The sequence below is a fragment of the Panthera pardus genome, unplaced genomic scaffold, assembly GCF_024362965.1.
Source record: "Panthera pardus isolate Hobbes unplaced genomic scaffold, ASM2436296v1 HiC_scaffold_8, whole genome shotgun sequence".
Lineage (NCBI taxonomy): Eukaryota > Metazoa > Chordata > Mammalia > Carnivora > Felidae > Panthera > Panthera pardus.
This window is the reverse complement of record NW_026527013.1, coordinates 9,914,675-9,935,331: the sequence shown is the minus strand read 5'-3', so window position 1 is coordinate 9,935,331 and position 20,657 is coordinate 9,914,675. Positions and strand designations below refer to the sequence as shown.

The following is a 20,657-nucleotide window of genomic DNA, read 5'->3' as shown; positions in this document are numbered from 1 at the left end:
CAGGGATCAGGTGGTCCTGGTTCGGGGCGGGGGAGGGGGGTAGGGGACACACCTCAGTCTCAAAAGCTGTGTTATTAAAAAAAAAAAAAAAAGAAAGAAAAAGGAAATACAATATACGGTTCAATAAATAGAAAAAAAGTTACAAAATGACATGATTTTGTCCTTAATTACAAGAGGAGAAAAGACAGAAGGGGTGATTGGGCGGGACACTCTCCCTCTTCCTCCCTGGGCCAAGGTGGGAAAAGGAGACCCAAGAGAGTCAGCAGCTGAGATTGAGACACAAATAGAAAGGCTAAATGAAGGGAAATAGGGAAAGGGAGAGAGTAAGATGAGGGGAGGAGCAGGGACACAGAGCAGGAGAAAGAGAGAGCCAGAGTCGGAAATGCCAGGATGCCAACCTCTCTCCTTTCCAGATCTGGGGCGGGGAGTCCCTGGCTCTCCTGCGCTCGTCTCCCCCCCCCCCCCCCCCCACCAGGTTTGGAGGACAGTGTGAGCCTGGCTCAGTTCCTGAGTTGTATCCAGTGACTAGCAGGTAGGGGGAGGGACAGTAGTGACCCCTTGAGCCTGCCCTGGGACCTTGGCATCCTCGGGAATGGGAGTCCTGGCCGGAAGGGGGTGAGGTATGTGGCTGAGGCCTGAGGCCTCTTCAAATCCTTCAGTGGGAATGAGCCATTGGTCCCAGCTGGGCAGCCTGGAGAAGGCCCTGGGATGCAGAATGGGGCCCCTGAGGCGGTGAGGGGAGGGTACAAAAGGAGATTTAGATGCCCTAACAGGAGTCCCCTGGCCACCCAGAGTGGGGTGTGGGGCGGTCTGCTACGCTGGCTTTAAGAGCCACTTTCTGGAATGTCCCGCCTCGAAGCTCCCACCCCCACTCCCAGTCCAAGCCAGGCCTGCCTGTCTGGGGAGGGAGAGCTTGCCTATTGCTTTTGGGGTGCCCAAGGCGGGGTCATACCAGCTGCCCAAGCACACACCCCCTTCCGGGCCCCTGGGTGGCGGTATGGCTTCTGATCCTCACGTCTCGCACTCTCTTGCACACTCCTAGGCACGCGTGTGGCAGGAAGTCACCCCCCCAGCAGGCCTCCAGGGGATGGCAGGCAAGATCTCCCAGCTCCGGCCGGGCTCCTTCCCTGACTTAATACTGAAACGCCACGTGGGCCTCCAGTGCCGAGGCCCTGGATGGGGCGCTGGTGCCGCGGAGGCCGGGGTGAAGGGGGCCGCAGCCCCTCAACCGAAGCGCTCCCGCACCAACAGCATGAGCTTTTTCTTGCCCTTGTAGGTCTGTTTGAGGTTCTCCAGGAACTGGGCGAACTGCAGGTGCCCGTCAGGCGCCAACAGGAAGGTCTCACGGGCCTGGCCTAGGAACTCGATGAAGTCACCGTAGTGCCGCGGGCTGATGTGCGTGAGGCGCGAGTGGCTGGTGGCGATGTAGGCCGCCACCGCGGCGTCCAGGAGCTGGCAGAGCGGCGCCCGGTCAGCGCCCAGCGGTTTGGCGGCCCGACGGGCCCCCAGGGGCCCCAGGCCAGGTGCCGAGAGGGTCCAGCGGCGCAGGATGTCAGAGAGCATGGGGGCGCAGTGGATGCTGCGGATGATGAGGGGGACGATGGCAGAGAGCTCGTGGCGGCCCAGCGAGTGGCTGAGCGAGCAGGCCCAGAGCACATCGTTGACGGCGGGGTGGCTGTCCTGGTTGAAGGCGATGCTGAGCTGCGCCAGGGCCAGCGTGGCCAGCTTGTACGCCCGCAGTGGGAGGCCACGGTGCTCCATGTAGCGGGCCACGGTGAAGAGGTGGGCGTGGCCCAGACCGCCGGCCGCGGCGTCCAGCACGATCTGGTAGGCCGCCTCGAAGGCCGCGTGGTTCTTCTCGCACAGGGTGAGGGCGGGCAGGGCACAGTTCTGCGGGTCTTTCATGGCGCACTGCAAGGCCAGGGTCCGCGCACAGGCCCAGAGCTCCTCCCGCCGGGGCGCATCCAGCTGCAGCCGCGACAGCGTGGCGTGCGTGGTGCCTGTCACCGCCACGATGGTGGCAGCCTCCACTGGTGTGAATAAGGAGTACCAGTTCTGCATGATATTCATCAGGGCCTGGGGGCCTGGGGGGAGGCAAGAGGGCAAAGCTGGCCGGGAAGAAGGGCGGGGACTCCCAGGTGCGGGCACGGGTCTGCCCTGATGCGCCGTCCCCACCACCCAGGGCTGAAGACACAACCCCTCTGCCGCCACCCCAAGCCTGACGGAAGCCGCACCCCACCTTTCCAAAGGAGCGGGGAGCAGCGGGGCTGGGTGGGGAGAGGGCACGCTTTGGAGCCGCTGTCCCTTCTCCAAGCCACTTTAGCCTGGCCAGCTTCTGGGCCTCTGTCCAGCTCTGTCCCCCCACAACCCCCATCGCACCAGCCTGGCCCTGAGCTCGGGCTGGAGTCAGGGCAAAGGCCCGGCCTCTCTCTCATGCCTGCCTGGCGCCATAGGGAGACAGACGGCAGGTTCACTGGGGGACTCTCACCAATCTCTGTGGCACAGCTGACCAGCCAACGCACCATCTCCCTCCGCCTCCAGGTCATGGTGTTCAGGGTCATCCGCATCACCTGCAGCGTGGGAGGGGACAGGGAAGGGGATCAGGGATCCTGAGGGGCCCAGGAGACTCGGAAGTTAAGGGCTGAATCAGTGAGCCACACAATCTGGACATGTGGCCTGGCCTCCTGGGGCCTTGGTTTCCTCGTCTATAAAATGGGGATTAAAGGGGCGCCTGGGTGGCTCAGTCGGTGAAGCGTCCAACCGCAGCTCACGTCATGATCCCGCAGTTTGGGGTTCAAGCCCCGCGTGGGGCTCTGTGCTGAGAGCTTGGAGCCTGGAGCCTGGAGCCTGCTTCGGATCCTGTGTCTCCTCCTCTCTCTGCCCCACCCCTGCTCATGCTGTCTCTCTCTCAAAAATTAAAATAACAGAAACACTAAAAAAATAAAATGGGGATTAAAAATAGTATCTACCGCACAGGGTTGTTCTGAAAGTGCGATTTTACTCAGGTAAAGCTCCTGCACGCACTGGTTGCTTCAAAGCGCTCAGCCCAACGCCAGCCATTACTGTTACTGTTATTGTTGGTGTTATTCTGAGGCCCCACGGAGCCTACCCCAGGCAACCAACCAACCTGCCCCTTCTCTCTAGAAAGTTCCATGCTCGTGTCAGATTTCCCCCTGGAGGCCCAAAGCACCTGCCCCACAAGTCCCACCTTCCCTGCTTGCCTCTCCCCCCGGCTCCCTCCCCAGGTCCTGTCTGGGAGCTCTGCCTTCTGAAGGCTCCTAAACAGTATGTCACCTCTCTAAGGGACCCCTCCCTGCTCTCACCTCCCACATGCCCCCTGCCATGGCTCCACTCCCCCACAGGAGGTTGTTCTGTTCGAGGCTAATCCCGCCTTCTGCAGCCCCCCTGCTTGCCAGTTCTGGGAAGGTCCCAACCCATCCTGCAAGCCTGCCCCCAACTGTTCCCTATCCTCCTATTTTACTTCGCAAGCACTCTGAGGCCCCGCCCCCTCCGGGTCCCACACCCTGCTTTTGACTCCTCACCTCCAAGCTGCACCCCTGCTGGCCTCTGACTTGCCCCAGCAGGACAGCCCTTGCCCGGGCGGCCCCTGGGGACGGCCCCAACTCGCAGGCCCGGCCTCGAAGACCTCAGACTCAGAGGTGGCTCCTCACCTTCAGGACCCTCCCCCGGGCCCCGCCCCCTCCGCGGTGTCCTTTCCTTCCAGGCCGCTTCCCAGCAAGCCCCGCCCCCAAGCAGGCTCCTTATTGGCTCTGCTCCCTCAGCTTCAGCCCCGCCCACCCAGGGGCCCCAGCCTCAGGCACACCAGCCCCAGGCCCCACCCCAAGCCCAGCACCCTAGGCTCTGCTGCTTTTTGTGGCCCACCGGCTCACCTGCGGGACCCGGGACCCGCATCCTTGTCCTCAGTCACACCTCCAGAAGTGGACTGTCACCTTCAGACTCTGCCACACAGTCCCTCACTCATAAGCCCACCCCAGCTGGTGACCATTCCCTCATTCCCAGACAGGGCTCCTCGCGGCCCCGCCCCCAGAGGTGTCGCTCACACGCAGGCGGGGCCTCAGGCAGCCTTCCCCTCTCCCCTCCCCCCCCCCCCCCCCCCCGACTCCCGCCCACCTGCAGGCCCAGTTCCAGCGCAATGCCCAGCAGCGTGGTGTCCGGAGGCGCGCTGGCAGGGGTGGCCGTCTTGCAGGCGTCCTGGGCCAGCTTGAAGAGCAGGGCAGGCGAGTGGATGTTCTGCTGGATGGAGCCCAGCACCGCATGCAGCCACTTGGGGTCTCCTGGGGTGAGGGAAGGAGGAGGGCAGGGTCAGCACACCTGGCACCAGACCCTGCTGCCGCCTGACCTGTTCACACAGCTTCCTCCCCACTAGGTGCACCCGTGTGAGGAGGGAGAAGCACCCGGCAGTGGTTCCGTAAAGATCCAGACCACTCTTCGTGAGTTCGAGCCCCGCGTCGGGCTCTGGGCTGATGGCTCGGAGCCTGGAGCCTGTTTCCGATTCTGTGTCTCCCTCTCTCTCTGCCCCTCCCCCGTTCATGCTCTGTCTCTCTCTGTCCCAAAAATAAATAAAAAATGTTGAAAAAAAAAAATTAAAAAAAAAAAAAAAAAAAAAAGATCCAGACCACTCTTGGTACTCCCTCACCCAGCGGGACAAAGCCACAAAAGGACCCCTAATTGTCAAGGGCATTGATTCTGGACCCAGAGCACCAGGGTCCCAATCCCTGCCTTGCCATTCACTAGCTGTGTGATGCTGAGCAAGGCACTCCACCTTTCTGTGCCTTGGCTGCCCCATCTGTAAAATGGGTTAAACTAACACTATGCTACCTGCCTCACGGGATGGGGAGCCCACACTTGAAAAGCTTTGACAGGGCAAGAGCTATAGAAATGTGAGCTTTTATTGTTGTTATTGTCACCGGCCCTGATCCTATAATTCTGTCGCTCCACTTTCAGCCACACGGGCCTCCTCTGTTCCTCAAACATACCAGGCACAATCTAGCCTCAGAGCCTGTGAACTGGCTGTTCCCTCTGCCTGGAATGCTCTCCAGGCCTGGACTGCACCCTCCCCAGATTCATGGTGAAGCCCGGATCCCCAGGATGATGGTATCTGGGGGTGGGGACTTCCAGAGGCACTGGGTCCTGAGGGTAGGGCACCGTGATGGCATCAGTGTCCTCCTGAGAAGAGGAAGAACTTGGAGCTCTTTCTCTGCCAAGGGAAGACACAACAGGAAGGTGGCCGTCTGCAAGCCAGGAAGAGAGTCCTCACTGGGAACCGACCAGGCTGGCACCCTGATCTCGGACTTCCAGCCCCCAGAGCCGTGAGAAAATAAACGTCTGTTGTTTGCGCCCCCTGGTCTGTGGTTCTGTCATGGAGGCTCCAGGTGACTGGGACAGCAGATACCGGCCATAGCTCAGGCCTCTTGGCTTAAGCATTAGCCTGCTTTAGGCGCTTCTTCCTCTCTTGCTTACTGAGTAACATAACTGTTTACCTTGCGCGTGGTCTGCCTGCCCCCACTAGAACGTAACATCACAGGGCGCGGGATTCGGAACTGTGTTGTGTGTCCCTAGCACCCGGGGCACTGCCTGGGCCATCTAGGAAGTGCTCAAGGAAAACTGAAATCTGATGAAGGAGTAAAAAGGAGAGGGGAGGCATGACAGAAAGGAGGAAAGAGAAGGCAGAGGGGGACAGGGGGCAGCCGCTGTCCTCACCCTTGGCAGCTGTCAGCATGGCAGAGGCCAGCTCGCATTGGCGGGTCTCCAGGTGGCCAAGGATGAACCAGCGGGGGAAGCGGTTGCTCATGATGGAGTCCAGCGGGTTGGGGTGAGGTTCTCCGGCTGGAAACGCGGTCTCCAGTACAGGCAGCCTGGGGCAGGGGACGGGGAGGGGGAGAAGCGCAAGATGTTCACTAAAGTACTGCTGATACCCTTCACAGTTGATTAAATAAACGATACTCTATTCATATGCCAGGGCCAATAAAAATGTGAGGTTATTTGTGTCCTGATGCGGCCCCTGTTAGCCTTTCTGTCACCCCTACTCTGTTCCAGGCACCGTTCCCCTCAATGTCCCTCAAATACAATGAAGCACAGTCCGACCTCAGGGCCTTTGCACATGCTGCTCCCTCTGCCTGGAACACTCTTCCCCAGACATCCTTATGGCTTCTTCCTCACCTCCCTCAAGTCTTTGCTCAAATATTTTTCAGTGGGCTCTTCCGTGACACCCCCCCCCCCCCTGCACCGTGTGAACTTCCCACTCCCAACTCTCCCAGGGCTTCTTTGCTATAGGTCACATCTGACACACAATATAGTTTACCTATATATTTTTTTTAATTTTAAAGTTTATTTGTGTTGAGAGAGAGAGAATTCCAAGCAGGCTTCATGCTGTCAGGGCAGAGCCCGACACGGGGCCTGATCTCACAAATGGGGAGATCATGACCTGAGCTGAAATCAGGAGTCGGACGCTTAAATCGACTGAGCCAACCAGGTCCCCCTATTAATTTCTTGATTGTCTCTCCTGCCCTAAAACCTCAGCTCCATGAAGGCGGGCATTTGTGACTATTTTATTCACTGCTGCATATCCAGCAGCCAGAACAATGCTGAGCACACAAATGTTTGGGGGAGGACTTTACGTGCCCACTACGGCGTATTGTTAACCGGCTCGCTCTCTATAGATGTAGTTTATATTTAGAAAGTTCTTCTAAGTTGTCAGATGGGATCAACAGCCCGGAAGAGGAGTCAAGACTATTCTGGTTTCAAATATTACTGAAGTTTCCTCAACATGTGACTCTGGACACACTTTAAGTGTGTGTACGTGTAAAACGGGGGTCAACATACTTACTTCTCTAGGTTGTTAAGATTACACGAGGTAATGTGAGGCGTGGGTTTGGACCAGGGACCGGCACCGTTTCTTTGCACGAGTCTGGACAGCCGGTATTTTTGGCTGTGCAGGCCATTTGGTCCCTGTCCCAACAACTCTGCCACTGCCATGTAAATTAGCCACGGACGATACATAAATGAATGGGCGTGGCTGCGTGCCAATAAAACTTTACTGCTGGACACTGAAACCTGAGTTTCGTATACTTTCCATGGGTCGCAGAATATTCTTTTATTTTCAAACATTTAAAAATGTAAAAACCATTCTCGGGGCGCCTGGGTGGCGCAGTCGGTTAAGCGTCCGACTTCAGCCAGGTCACGATCTCGCGGTCCGTGAGTTCGAGCCCCGCGTCAGGCTCTGGGCTGACAGCTCGGAGCCTGGAGCCTCTTTCCGATTCTGTGTCTCCTTCTCTCTCTGCCCCTCCCCCGTTCATGCTCTGTCTCTCTCTGTCCCAAAAATAAATAAAAAAACGTTGAAAAAAAAATTAAAAAAAAAAAAAAAAAAAAAAAGATGTCTCTCTAAAAAAAAAAAAAAAAAACCATTCTCGTCTCCTGGGTTGTACGGGAACAGGTGGCAGGCTGAATCTGGCCCGTGGGCTGTTAATTTGCTGGGTCCTGCTTAGATATCCACAGCTCTTCAGAGATGATTCTTTCCAAATATTCTGGAAAGATGCACCCTAAATGGGATCGTCTGAGATTGGGGACAGACTGCACTTTATTTGTTGGGCATGGCTTAGTACACAGAGGGCCTCTAAAAATTCCGCTGGGGCTCCCGGGTGGCTCAGTCAGTTGTGTCCAACTCTGGATTTTGGCTCAGGTCATGAAATCAAGCCCCATGTCAGGCTCTGTGCTGAGCGTGGAGCCTGTCTGAAATCCCCCCCCCCCCCCCTCTCTTTCCCTCACCCTCCCTCTGCCCTCCCCTGCAGGCACTTTTTCTCTAAAAGAAAAGAAAAAAAAAAGTTGCAGGTGCAAGAAAGAGATACAGGATGCATCATGGGTGTAAAAGGAAGACCAACTTTCAATTTCCAGACCATGGGTTTGCCGAAATCTTGATTCTTGTGGGTTAGATAAGAAAGTGGTGACACGGCTCGCCTCGGAAGAGATCTGGGTAGGTTGGGACAAAAATGTCTAGAAAAGGACTCTGAATTCTGTGCCGTGTGGATATCTCTCAAATTCAAGATCATAACACGCATGCATATTTAATAATCAAAAGCACAGGGCAACCAGGCTGCCAGCATGAGGGAGACGGAATTAAGCAGGCTGTGAGTTCAGGCGGGAGGACCGGGCTCCAAGGGCGCCTCTCACCCTCCAGTCTGGCCCGGTCCCCTGGGCCAGTCCCCAGCCGCCCCTTCTCACCTCATGGCTCGCAGCGCGAGGCGGTAGGCCAGGTCAGGGTCGTGGGGCAGCAGCGCGGTGAACAGGTAGCGGGCACAGGTGTGCATGGGCACGCTCTCCCGGAAGAGCACCTCTCCGAAGCCACTGAAGGGACCCGCTGCAGGGGCATGCTGAGCTCAGCCCCCAGGTGAGGGCTCGTCTCCACCCCTCCCCAGGCTCTGAGTAGGGGGTAGGCTGGCCCCAGGACAGAGGGGCAGGGGCTGGGGGTTAAAGAGGTCCCGGAGATGGGGGTGCAGGGCCGAGTCAGAAAAGCGCAGGAGAATCCGAAGAGGAGACCCGGCCTCCCCCTTGGTAGGAGGCAGGACTCAGATACGAGACGGGGCTGCACCCGCTCCAGGGGCGGGTGGGGGCCTCAGAAGGCAGGGCCACGGGCAGAGCCAGTGAAGTCCAGCTGGGCATCAGGGACCAGGCTCCTCGACTCCAAGGTGGGAGAGGGGCAGCGCCTCAGAGGCCACAGCGGCTACTGGCTGCCGGAACTTTCTCGCGAGCAGGGCCAAGGGCCGGGTCTCACCTTTTAGGCGCTGCCTGCCGAGCTCGGAGCGAACTATGAGGGCCGAGAGCCGGCAGCAACCGACCACCGCAGGTGGGGGGCGGGACCCCGCCTTCAGGAGCGGGCTGGGGGCGGGGCCTCACCTTCCAGCAGCAGCCCGGCCTGTCTGCGCAGCACCTGCACCAGCCGCTCGTCCAGCTCCACCTCCTCCAGCAGGGCCAACAGCTGCTCCTCGCTGCGCACCACCTTGTCTTGGGCGTACAACCCCTCGGGCAGGGCCCGCTGCTGCCCCAGGCCCAGCAGTGCCACCTCGAGGGCCAGCGCCAGGTAGGACTCCCCAGGGCTCCCGGGCACCGGCACGTGCTGGTAGGCCACCTTCCGCTTCTCGGGGCCCGAGTCTGTGGGACACGGGTTTCGGGCTTCAGGACCCGTTTCCTGGGACCCCATTGGCTCTCCACCTCAAGCGGGGGGCCTGGGGGCTTAGGTTTAGGGGGAACCCAGCGGCTCCCAGCTCTAACCAGACACTTCCTACCAGCAGACAGTAGGTCTATGGTGGCCTCGCGGTCAGGAGAAGCGGGGTCTACGGGCTGCTGGCACCGGTTAGGGGGTGTGGCCGAGGATAAGGGTGCGGCCCCACTTTCTTTTCTCGGGGTGCTGGGCCGGGGAGGGTGGGGGGATGCCCCTCTTCCTCCCAGGGGCCCCAGTGTAGGCACCTGGGTAAAGGGCGAGGGTTTCCTCCTCCAGGCGACAGGCCTCCAGGAGCGCCCTGCAGAGGCAGCCAATAGGGTCCAGGGGGTGGCCCACCCAGCCTTCCGTGTTGGTGATGCACGTGTTCCCTTTCTGCAGCAGCTCTGCAGGCAGTATGGGGGGGCTCAGTGCCTGCCCCTCCACAAGCCTGGTGTGGGGGAGGGGTTCTGCCCTTGAACCCCTAGCCCGGCCTCCCAGCGCCTGCCCACTGCCCACCCACCCGGCAGCCATCTTCTCTGCCCCCTGAGCTCTGTAGCAGCCCTCACCTCCACAGCCTTGGCCTCCTGTCCCACAGCCAGACCTAGGCCTGGCAGGTCACAGGATGAAAACTGGGTGCTTTCTGAAACACCTAACCGGTGCCATTCTCCTCTTCTTAATCCCTCCCATCATTTTCCATCTCACCCAGCTGTCCCGACCCCACGTGGCCACCTGCCCCATCCGAACGCCCATTCTCCTATCTCCTCCCCCTCCTGCCTCTGGGATCCTGCCCATGTTGTTCTTCTACCTGAAACGCTGTCCCTCCCTCCTGTTCCCCAGGAAAACCACAATACATCCCTAAGATGTACAGCTCTCAGTGGTTCTGCGGCAGGGCGGGGTTTCTCTGTGCCTCTAGGCCAGGCCAGAACTCTGCCGGGGTCCAGATCCCCCAGGTTCCCGTTATACCCTGGGCTCATTTTCCTGGTAAGTTGCCCTCCTGCCTCCCCATAGCCAGTCCACAAACATGTTCTTTTTTTGGCCCATACACTGTGGCTTTTTTTGGTCCCCCTAATACGAATTTGAATTTGGTGCCCATGTTTAAAAAATTCAGTAAACGGGAGCACGTGGGTGGCTCAGTTGGTTAAGCGTCCAAATTCGACTCAGGTCATGATCTCACTGTTGGTGAGTTTGAGTCCTGCACCAGGGTCAGCGTGGAACCTGCTTCGGATTCTCTCTCTTCGCCTCCCTCCCACCCCCCCCCCCCCCCGCCGCCACTCACTGTCTCCATCCCCCAAATGAATAAACTTAAAAAAAAAAATCAGGGGTGCCCGAGTGGCTCAGTCCGTTAAGCGATCGACTTTGGCTCAGGTCGTAATCTTGCGGTTTGTGAGTTTGAGCCCCGCGTCGGGCTCTGTGCTGACAGCTTGGAGCCCGGAGGCTGCTTCCGATTCTGTGTCTCCCTCTCTCTCTGCCCCTCCCCTGCTACGCGCTATCTCTCTGTCTCTCAATAACAAATAAACATTAAAAAAAAAAAAATCAGTAAATTTGCACATCATACAATCCAGATTTCTGGCCTGTCTTGAAAATCTGGGCACACTGGGTCCACGGTCCTGAAAGACTTGCGGCTGGTGCACCCATCCTGTTCCACGGGAGCTGGAAGCTTAAAAACTACAAGTCCCAGGCTCCTTTGCATGAGGTGCAGAGGCTGGGAAAGGATGAGGCTCTTCTGCAGCCTCCACGAGCAGGTGTGTGACTGTGCAGGGCACAGACACAAGGGCTTGCCAGAAGGTTCCGAGTGTCCTCCTGGACGCAGCCCACAGTGCAGCCACAGGCTGCTGAGCTCAATGTCAGCAGTTTGCTGAAATCCCTGTACTTCGGAAGTTCAGGTTCTTGAGCCTAAGCAGTGGTATCCCTGACTCTTAATGCTGCAGCCCTTCCAGTAGTTTTGTGAGGCCTCAATCCCCTGTATTAAATTCTTTTCGGTTCCCGACACCTTCGACTGATCTGGCTTTCCCGGTGGGACCCCGAGCGGTACCCACAGATGTCAGGGTTGCCACAGTGCCCAGCAGTCGGCATTTGTGTCTAGAGCCCCAGGGTAGTATGACAGTCGTGGCACCCACCTTTTTTCTGCTGCTTGTAGCTTTCAAGCTGATGCCGTCGCTGCAGCCGGAGTGAGTTGACTATGGCCCCTGCCAGCCGCAGGGCCTGACGGGGGTATCCATGGGCACGCAGGGTGTCCACACGGGCGCACGCGGTGGGGAAGGGCTCACCCAGCCACAGTGGGCGGCCCTGGGGGTCAAAGGTTGGCTTTTCACCGCCCATGGTGCCTGTGAGGCTGGGGCCGTAGGAGTCGCTGGCCAGGATCCTCTGCAGGTGAGTGTCGCTCCAGTGCAGCGACCCAGCCTGCAGGGCGCGGCCGAAGACGGTATGGCGGGAACCTCTAGCGCCCACCTCCTCTTCCTCCTCCTCCTCTGGGCCTGCGGGAGAGGCGCCCAACATGGCCTGGTAAGGGGGCCTAGCACTCGGGGCTGAGGCCAGCTCCCCTGACTGGGTGCCAGCTGGGGACTAGACTCTGGGCTCAGTGATGGCTCTGTTGGAGGAGCTGTTATAGCCCTTCATGCCAATGGATAATGGAGGTGGAATAACTGTCCATTGGTCTCTCTGTCCGTCCTGCCCCTTCCCTGGACTCCATTCCTTTCTCTCTCCGTCTCTACCCCCACCCCCATTCCTCACTTTCTCTTCTCTCTCTTCCTCCGTCCCTCCATCTTGACTCTACCTGTCTCTCTCTTCTCAATAGCTTTTTTCCTTTTCTCTCTGTCCCCCCACCCCTGCCTCCATGGCCAGGAGAGCAGCCCAGAACTATAAGCGCCTTAAACATTTCACTTCCTGTGACTCAGGCTGCCTGCTGCCCCTGCCTGGGCACTCCCTCCCTCCTGCTGGCAGGGGCTGGGGGCCCCTCTGCTCTCCCCCAGAGCACCGTGATGGGGAGACTGGGCACCAGGCCAGCTTTTTGCAGGGGGAATGGCAGGGACCCCTCTCCTACCTCGGCTGAGGGTCATGGTGGGCTGCAGGCTGGGCTCGTCAAAAGAGTAGTTGCCCTCTTCCAGCGGGCACACGTCCAGCTTGTCCCACTTGCCAAGCAGCTGCAGCCAGCTCACTCGCTCCTCTGGTCTGCAGTGGGGGCTCAGGACGACACACACCCACAGGGCCCCTGGGGAGGGAGGGCGGGTGGTCAGTGTGGGCACGAGGCAGGCTCAGCATTCATGCCAATAGGAACGGGCACACACCTGTGGAGTGCCTAGTGCGTGCCGGGCACTGGTCTCTGCTGACCCCTCATCTCCAGCCTCTGAGGTTGCAACTGATAGTCTTTTCACCTTACCGCCCAGAGAGGTAAAAGCAGTTGCTCAAGGTCACACAGCTGGGAAGTCAGGACTGGAACCCAGACTCTTCCTCTTCTGTTTTTTTTTTTTTTTTTTTTTTTTCCCTATAGCACTTATCACCATCTGTTTACAGCGGTCAGCAAACTACCCCCCGTGGATAAAATCGAACCCGCCCCCTGGTCTGAACGGCCCGCGAGCTACGATTGACTTCTATGTTTTCAAATGGTGAGGGAAAAATAAATCAGAAGAAGATTTTGGGACCTGTGAAAATTACGTGAAATTCACATAAATAGCCGCTGTAAACAAAACTGTATTGGGACGTTGCCACGCCCATCTGGTGATATGTCAGGGGCTACTTTTCCACGACAACGGTCAAAACTGAAGCTGTGACAGAGACCAGTGGCCCACAAAGCCAAAGACACAGACAGTCGCCCTTATGGAAAAGGTGTGGTCAGAGGGGTTGGTAGTATTTGATAGGATCTTATAGTGTTCAGTGTCAGCTCCAAGAGGGCAGGTATTTAATCTTTGTTTTCTGCTGCAGCCCCAGCACCCGGTACAGTGCCTCTTACATCAGAGGGGCAAATGAGCAGAGAAAGGATTCAGGGGCCAGACCCTAATGTCAGGGTGGGCAAGACCTGGCTGCCAGGGCCGCCGCGGGAGCGGGAGCCCCGGGTCCAGTGCGCCGCCTCGGAATAGGCCTTACCCAGCTCGTCCCACAGCTGCCGGCACTTGTCGGTCATGCCAGCGCCCTGCTGCCGCCACAGGGCCAGGCGCGGGTCCTGCAGGAACTGCTCAGTCATGAGGATCAGCATGCGCGCCCCGTTGGAGTCCCGCATGCGCAGCATCTCCCGCACCTGTGCCGGGGATGGGGGTGGGGCGGGGTGGTGAGGAGGGGGCGGGGCGCCGGCACCTCCCGGTCCCAGGCCCCGCCGCGCCTGCGCAGCACCTTGCAGAACATGGAGCGCAGCTGCTGGCTGGCGCCGTAGTAGCCGCCGTTGGATAGCAGCTGCTTCACCTGCTCCTGGATCTGCTCCTCGTCCAGGTGCCAGCAGTTGGCATCCTCGATGCCTGCGCCCGCTGTGGGGTCTGGGGCACCTGCGGGGACGGAGGAAAAGTGAGGCCGGGGTTTCCAATCTTCCACCAACTCCCATCTGTCCACCACCCTCGGTCTACCTTGATCCTAATCAAAGCCCATACCCCCTCACCGATGCGGTCAATACCACCCAATCCCCATTCACCTACATGATCATTCGCTCACCCAACACCCCACCATTCCCAACGGCCCAGCCATCTCCCTACCGTCCATCCTACGCCATCCTCTCCCAGCCCCCTGTAGCTCCAAACCCTCCCGGAGCTCACAACGCCTCCTGGTCTGTCTCCCACCCGACACCCACCCACGTCCACATACCCTTCATGCCCTCCACCTACCCACACGCAGGCCTGCTCCTGTGATCTTGGCGCACCCCCACCCGGGGGCTGAATCTCCCGGTTGGCTGATTTCCAACCATTCACTCATCTGCCCGGGGCCAGGTCAGATCCAGGATCTGCGCTTAACTGGGTGTGTGACCTTGACTTCAGGCCATGGCGCTCTCCCCACCCCGACTCAAGGATCCAGGGGACCTAAGGATTCCATGGCAAATGCCTGCCTCGAGGCCACCGAGGTGGCTGCAAGCTGAGGCCGCGCCGCCCCATCAGGCCCCCGGGTGCCCTCACCGTGCACCAGGTTGATCTCGGAGCCCAGCAGGAGGATCTCATCAGCCAGGCGCTGGGCAGTGGGCAGCACCTCGGTGTGGTGGGCGCTGATGAGGTACTGCACGAACTTCTGCAGCTGGTCTCGGTTCATCTGGGACAGCGTCTCAGAGATGGGCAGCCGCAGCTCCACCTGGCGGGCGTGCCGAATTCGGTAGAGCGACAGGGCCACCACGTGGGCGCAGTAGAAGAGGTCCCGGTTGTCGCAGCCGCAGCTCACAGATGTGATCTTGCAGCGGTCAAAGCTGATGGAGACGCGGTAGAGGCGCTCGGGCTCTCCGGGGCCCCCCGGCTCCCGGATGTTTCCGCTCAGGTGGAACCCTAAGACCAAAGTCAAACCAGCCGCCCGCTGTGTCACCCGGGAGACAGGGGTGCTGTCCATGGTGCAAGGCAAGACCCGGATGCAAATCCCCGCGGAGTGACCTAGAGCAAGCCACTTAACCTCTCTGTGCCTGGCTTCCTCATCTGTCAAATGGGAGTGAATAGTGACATCTTCCTCATGCCTTTGTGATGAGGATGAAACGAGCTAATGCTTGGTAAATGTTTAGAACACTCACTGTAGGTATATAGTAAGTCCTAAATAAATGCTGGCTCCTGTTCTAATTCTGAAGAATATTATAATGATGACGTTGAAGGTGGTTTTCTCGGCCCTTGGGTTACCGTGGATACAGCCTGGGCTCCGGGGGCCCTGTAACTTCCTGGGAAGATGACAGAGGCCTATGACACTTGGGGGTGAGGGGCTGATGTGGCAGGCGAGGGGCCAGGTCATCCCATCACCCCCTGCCCCTCCCTGGCCCCTGGGGAGCCCAGATGCCAGGCTTATCCAACTGGTTGGGCAGCTCAGGCCCCAGCCGGCCCTGGCTGCGTCACGCAGAGAGACAGTGGCACAGAAACAGTGGCTTCCTCATACCAGCAGAAGATGGCTGAGCCTGGGGTGGGCTGGGCCATGTCCGGGCAAGGGGGCCTCCAGGCTGCCAGGGTTCAGGGAGGACCGTCTTGGCCAAGCCCCTGCCTCCAGTTAGGAGAAGCGGCGCTCCCACATGAGAGGTGTAGCTTTCCAGGGCTTACCCGCTTTCTGGCTCGACCTCTACTTGTCCGCTCCTGAGCCCCGCTGCCTGAGGTCTAGAATCCTTTCACCTCTACTTCTAAACCTCTGCCCCCTACCCTCACCTGGACCCCACTGCCTGAGGCCTAAGACCACCCCTCACAGCTGATCTCAAGCTTCTACTCTAGGCCCCCACCTAAGCCTCGTTGCCTTAGGTCTGAGACCGCCAGACCTCTGGTGAGAGCTCCCCCGAGTCCCTCTGCCTGAGGTCCAAGACTCCTTCTCACCTCTGGCCCTAGATCTTTGCCTCCAACCCTCACCTGGCCCCTGTGTCCTGAGGTCTAGGATCATTCTTACCTTTGGCTCTAAACCTTGGCCCTAAAGCATCACCAGGTCCCTCTGCCTGAGGTCTGAAACGTCCCCTCCTTCTTGTTTACAATTGCTCCTTGACGCCTGCCTCAGGAGCGTCCTGGCTGAGGCCCCCAGGACCACCTTTGCCTTTAGCTCAGAATCCCGTACCCACCCCCAAGTGGACTCAAAGCCTGAGGTCTAGGGCTTTTCATCACTCTGTCTCCACCTCTACCCCGATCCCCATAGTGGCCCTCCACCTGGGATCTAGAAATAGCCTCAGCCCTCAGCCCTTAGCTGGTCCTTGCTGCCTAAGTTCTGGGACCTTCCTTCCCCTGCTTTCTAGTTCACCATCCTTCCTCCCAGCCGCATCTAAGCCCGCTGCCTGAGGTCCAGGCAGATCTCTGATCCTTAGCTCACAATTTCTTGCATAATCCTTCCCGGGCATGGAAGCCAGACATCTGGAACCTCCCCTCGCCCTGGCCCAGGCCTCCCTCCACTCCCTCCTCCTCCTCCTCCGCGCCTGCTCTGGACCTCCTGGCCTCCCCGGCAGGGGTGGGGGCCAGCACTCACCCACTTGCAGCACTCGGTCTACGGCCCCGCTCTGCAGCAGGTGCAGCCCGCGGGTGAAGGGCACCCGGGCATCATGCTCGCCCTCTGGGGGCTGGTAGCCCAGCGACGAGTACATACATATCTCCCGCTCGCTGCGTGGGAACGACCAGAACACAATGCGCTTCTGGACCGGCTCTGGCACCCGGGAGAACCGCTCCTCAACCTGCGGGAAGGGCCGGTGGGTTAGAAACCCCGGCTCGAACCCTGGCTTTTGCCGCTCAGGAGTATGACGTTGGGCAAGTCACTTTGCCTCTCTGTGCTTGTTTTTTCAAATGTGATGTGGGGATGTTAACAGCACTGCCCTCCTGAGTATCACGAGGATTAAATATTCATTTACATATGTAAATACGTTTACAATAACTCCTGGCCTGTACTTAGTGTTCCAGAACTTTCTGCGACCTCCCTCCTGGATACCAGGTCCGGGGGTCCCGCTGTAACATAGACCCACCTCCAAGGCTCCGAAGGGGCAAGAGAAAGGGAGACAAAAGTGATAAGAATAGTGATCAGGTCTCCATTTTCTCAGCCTACACTGTGCTAAATGCTTTATGTATGTGATTTCCCATAATTTCCATAGCAACATCTCAAGTGAGACTAGTTATCACCCCATTTTGCAGCCTGGAGACTCTGAGGCTCAGAAGTGGGGTGAATTCACTTGTTCAGTCTCACAGCTGGCAAGCTCCAGCTACCAAGACAGGCTCTGTTCTCAGTTTCCAACGGCCCACAGGAAGGGAGGGGTGTCCTCGTCACCCCGTGGGCTCTGGGCAGTGAACCAAGCCGATTGAGCCTGCGTTCCAATCTGGGCTTGCTAACTCACGGGCTTTGTGACCTTGCGCACGTTTCTCAACCTCTCTGTGCTCCAGTTTCCTCAAAGTGGGAGGGAGAACGACAAATCCCAGAGGGCTGCAGAGGATTTCATGAGCGAGAGTTTTCCTAGCACCAGGCCTGCCCAGGGCAGGTACGTGGGAGACCCAGAGATGGTTTAGGATTGTGAGGGGTGGCAACCTCCCAGAGCCCCCAGTCCTGGGTTTCTGGGGGAAGTGGATGGGCCAGTGACTGGCCGAGGCCTTGGGGATGGTTTGGCAGATGACTAAGGAGGGATTTTTCCAGGCCGTGAATCAGAGCCTGCCCCCATCCCCACTTGGCGGCCCAGACTCATCAGTCCCGCAGACTTCCTAACTCTGGAGAGGCCAGGGAGCAAAGAACACCCCTCAAAGCCAGACAGAGGACAGAACCTATGGGGGCTGCAGAAGGCTTGGTCAGACCCAGGCCACACCTCCACTCTCCAGAGGCCCACTCTGAGGCTGGAAAAGGGGACTCTAACCTCCCCAGCCCCGGGGCATCATGGCAGAGCCCTCAGAAACTACAGAGGTAGGGTTCCAGTGCACCTGTCCGGGTACTGTGACCCAGGCCTCGCCCTGCTGCTGATCCCCTGGAAGGACTGGGAGGGCTGGGGGGTGGGGGGTAGGGGCGGGGGCAGAGGGAGGGCGAGCACTGGGGAAATAGGGGGATGTGGGAGGGTACCCTCACCCTGGAGGGGTTGGGCAGCCCCAGGTGGGAGGTGGTCTCAGAGGGAGGGGGGGCAGGACCCCAGGGAAGGACCTGGAGGAGGACGGGGGTTCCCCAGGAGACAGGTGGGTTCTGGAGGCACGGATCAGGGACAGAAAGGAGTATCTTGAGGCTGGGATCTGTAGAAATGGGGGGGGGGTTTCTACTGGGGGTGTGGGGCAGCGATCTGGGGTGTCCAAGTGGGGGCGGCTTACAGGAGTTGGAAAGAGGAGTGAGGATTGAATGGGGTGCTGAGGATGGGTGGGAAGAGAGGGACTACGGGGCAGGAGGAGAAGGAGAAGGAAGTGTCCTGAGCTGGGATCTAGGGCGCTGAGGGCATCTCTGTTCTTGTGGGCTGGAGGGCAGGGATGGCAAAAGGAATGGGGGCGGGTCACAGGGCTTGAAGAAGTGAAATGGGAGGATGAGGGGGTGTTTCGGGGCGGACTTAAGGATCCTGAAGGGGATCTCTCTCTGGGAGTGTCTCATGTGGGGGCAGGTCCGAGGCTGGGGGTTGGGCAAGGGGAGGAGAAGGCAAGTCGGAGAAGGGGCTGGGGGTGCGTCCCTCCCCCCCTCCACCCCCCCCCCCCCCGCCCCCGTCACCTGCTCGAAGGCCCAGCTCTCGGCTACTCGCTTGGCGCTGAGGTCCAGCAGCGCCTCGGGCCGGCCCCGGCCGCGCACGGCCCCGGCCCCGGCCCCGGCCCCGGCATCGCGCTCCTCAGGTCCCACGGGGCAGCCCCGGCTCCGCTTGGCCGCAGGGGGGTCCATCGGCCGGACCGGGGCCGGGGCGGGGCCTGTTGGGGGGTCGGTCCGATGCCCGCTTTGCTTCGCCGGATCCCGCGCCCCCTACCCGCCTTCCAGTTCGTCTTCCGCGCTCGGCCGCCCCGGGACCCCAGCCGCACCCACCCCCGCCCCGCGCCGGGCCGGCCGGGTGATGCGGCCCCTTTAAGACTCTTCACAACAATGAAGCTGCCTCAGTCGCCGCTTTATCCTCGGCCGTCGTCCCGCCCCCGCCGCCCGTCCCCATTGGCCCCCCCCTCGGCCTCCGAGGCCCTCCTCCACCACTGGCTGCACCTCCAGACTCGTCCCTAAATTCTCGCTGTTCATTCGTTGGATGTGCCGCCTGTCTTTTAGGGAAAGCCCAATCAGAGAGCTCATCGGGCTGCGCTGTCAATCATGGGGCACCTGCGGCCAATCACAGTAGGAGGACCCCCGCGGCGCAGGCCGTACGCGAAGTTTCGGGGCGGGTCCTGGGTTCATTCACAACATTCCTCTCCCGCCCCCCTCCGGCTGGACAGCGCGCCCCGGGCAGCTGGGGCTGCGCCCACACACGGCTTTGTTTACTGAGGGTCGCTTCCGGGCTCCGCAAGGGGACAATCAACAAGGCTCGGCCAGGGAGCGAGACTGAGCGGCGGGATTCCAGGGCAGCAGCTCGGCCCCTCCTCCCTCTGGGCTGTGTGATGCGAGAAACTCTCTCAGCGTCTCTGGGCGCGGAGTCAAGTTTTGATGTTTTGGGGGATGGCGGGGCGGGCGGGGGGCGGGGAGGATCACAGTCTCCTTGTGGAGCTCATGGGGGCTGCAGACCTCCTCTCTAGAAACAGAGCTCAACTCAAGCCCTAAGAGAGGAACCCCTAATCCATTCTATGCCCTGAACATTACGTTGAGTCATAGGCAGTTGCTGATTTTCGACCGGTTTTGACCGACTAAAATGGCAATTTCGTAAGATTGAACTAATACTTGTCGAATCCGATCACCTCTAATTGTTTTTCCGACCCATTTTGTCCTGGACACCGTCTCTCGCCCGGAAGCCGCCCTTGGTCTTGATCGCCGGCCCCGCCCCCACGGCCCACGCCATCCTTCCTTTCCCCTGTCCTTAGAAAACCCGACGTTTCCCCTTCGGCACGCTTTTCGCCATTATCGTTACATTTCTGCATGTGTTTTAGCAGCTGTTTAGTTTCTGACTCTTTCCTCTCCACCGAGACCCTCGGGGGCGGTCGTTTGGGTAATCGGTGCACTGCTACACCGCAAGCACCCGAACAGCAGCCGGCACACAGCAGTCAACCCGTAACCTACCGACTGAGCCAACTCAAACTCTGTTCCCGTTCCGCTGAAATGTCTACAAAGCGGGAAACACCGAAGCTGGCCCTTAAGTGGCCCGATTGCTGTCCCCAGTCTCCCCACCCCATATGGAAACTGGCTTTTTCCTTCCAGGAATTTCCAGCTGCACTTTCTGGCCGGTGCCCAACCCACCATTCAGTAAACTCCCTCCGACCTGTGCTGTCCAGTAGGGTCACCATTGGCCACAAGTGACCTTTGAGCCCTTGAAATGGGGCCGGGCGGAATTGAGGTGTGCTGTAAATGTAACAAGATGCATTTCAAGGACTTAGTAGGAGGGCCACCTGGGTGGCTCAGTCGGTTAAGCGTGATCTCACAGCTTGTGAGTTCGAGCCCCACGTCTGGCTCTGAGCTGTCCCTGCTTCAGATTCTGTGCCTCCCCCCTCTGCTCATGCTCTATCCCCTTCTCTCCCTCTCTTAAAAATAAATAAACGTTAAAAAAAAAAAAGTTGCTTAAAAAAGAAAAGGACTTAGGAAAAAAAGGCAAAATATTTCACTAAGAATTATTTATTTTAAAAAAAATTTTTTTAACGTTTATTTATTTTTGATACAGGGAGAGACAGAGCATGAACGGGGGAGGGTCAGAGAGAGAGGGAGACACAGAATCTGAAACAGGCTCCAGGCTCTGAGCTGTCAGCACAGAGCCCGACGCGGG

At 58.9% G+C, this 20,657-nt stretch overlaps 1 protein-coding gene across 1 annotated transcript; it reads right to left on the bottom strand.

The window, feature by feature from the left end:
* Window positions 1-107: 107 nt before the first annotated feature.
* Window positions 108-18,871, bottom strand: ZSWIM4 (zinc finger SWIM-type containing 4). Its single transcript, XM_053897006.1, has 14 exons — window positions 18,491-18,871; window positions 16,307-16,508; window positions 14,305-14,661; window positions 13,538-13,686; window positions 13,295-13,445; window positions 12,255-12,422; window positions 11,332-11,688; window positions 9,481-9,618; window positions 8,911-9,165; window positions 8,239-8,374; window positions 5,722-5,876; window positions 4,132-4,295; window positions 2,489-2,570; window positions 108-2,084 (listed from the first exon to the last, which is right to left on the bottom strand). Exons 1-14 carry the CDS (start codon window positions 18,653-18,655, stop codon window positions 1,225-1,227), a joined length of 3,339 nt encoding a protein of 1,112 aa, XP_053752981.1. The 5' UTR covers window positions 18,656-18,871; the 3' UTR covers window positions 108-1,224.
* Window positions 18,872-20,657: the final 1,786 nt, after the last annotated feature.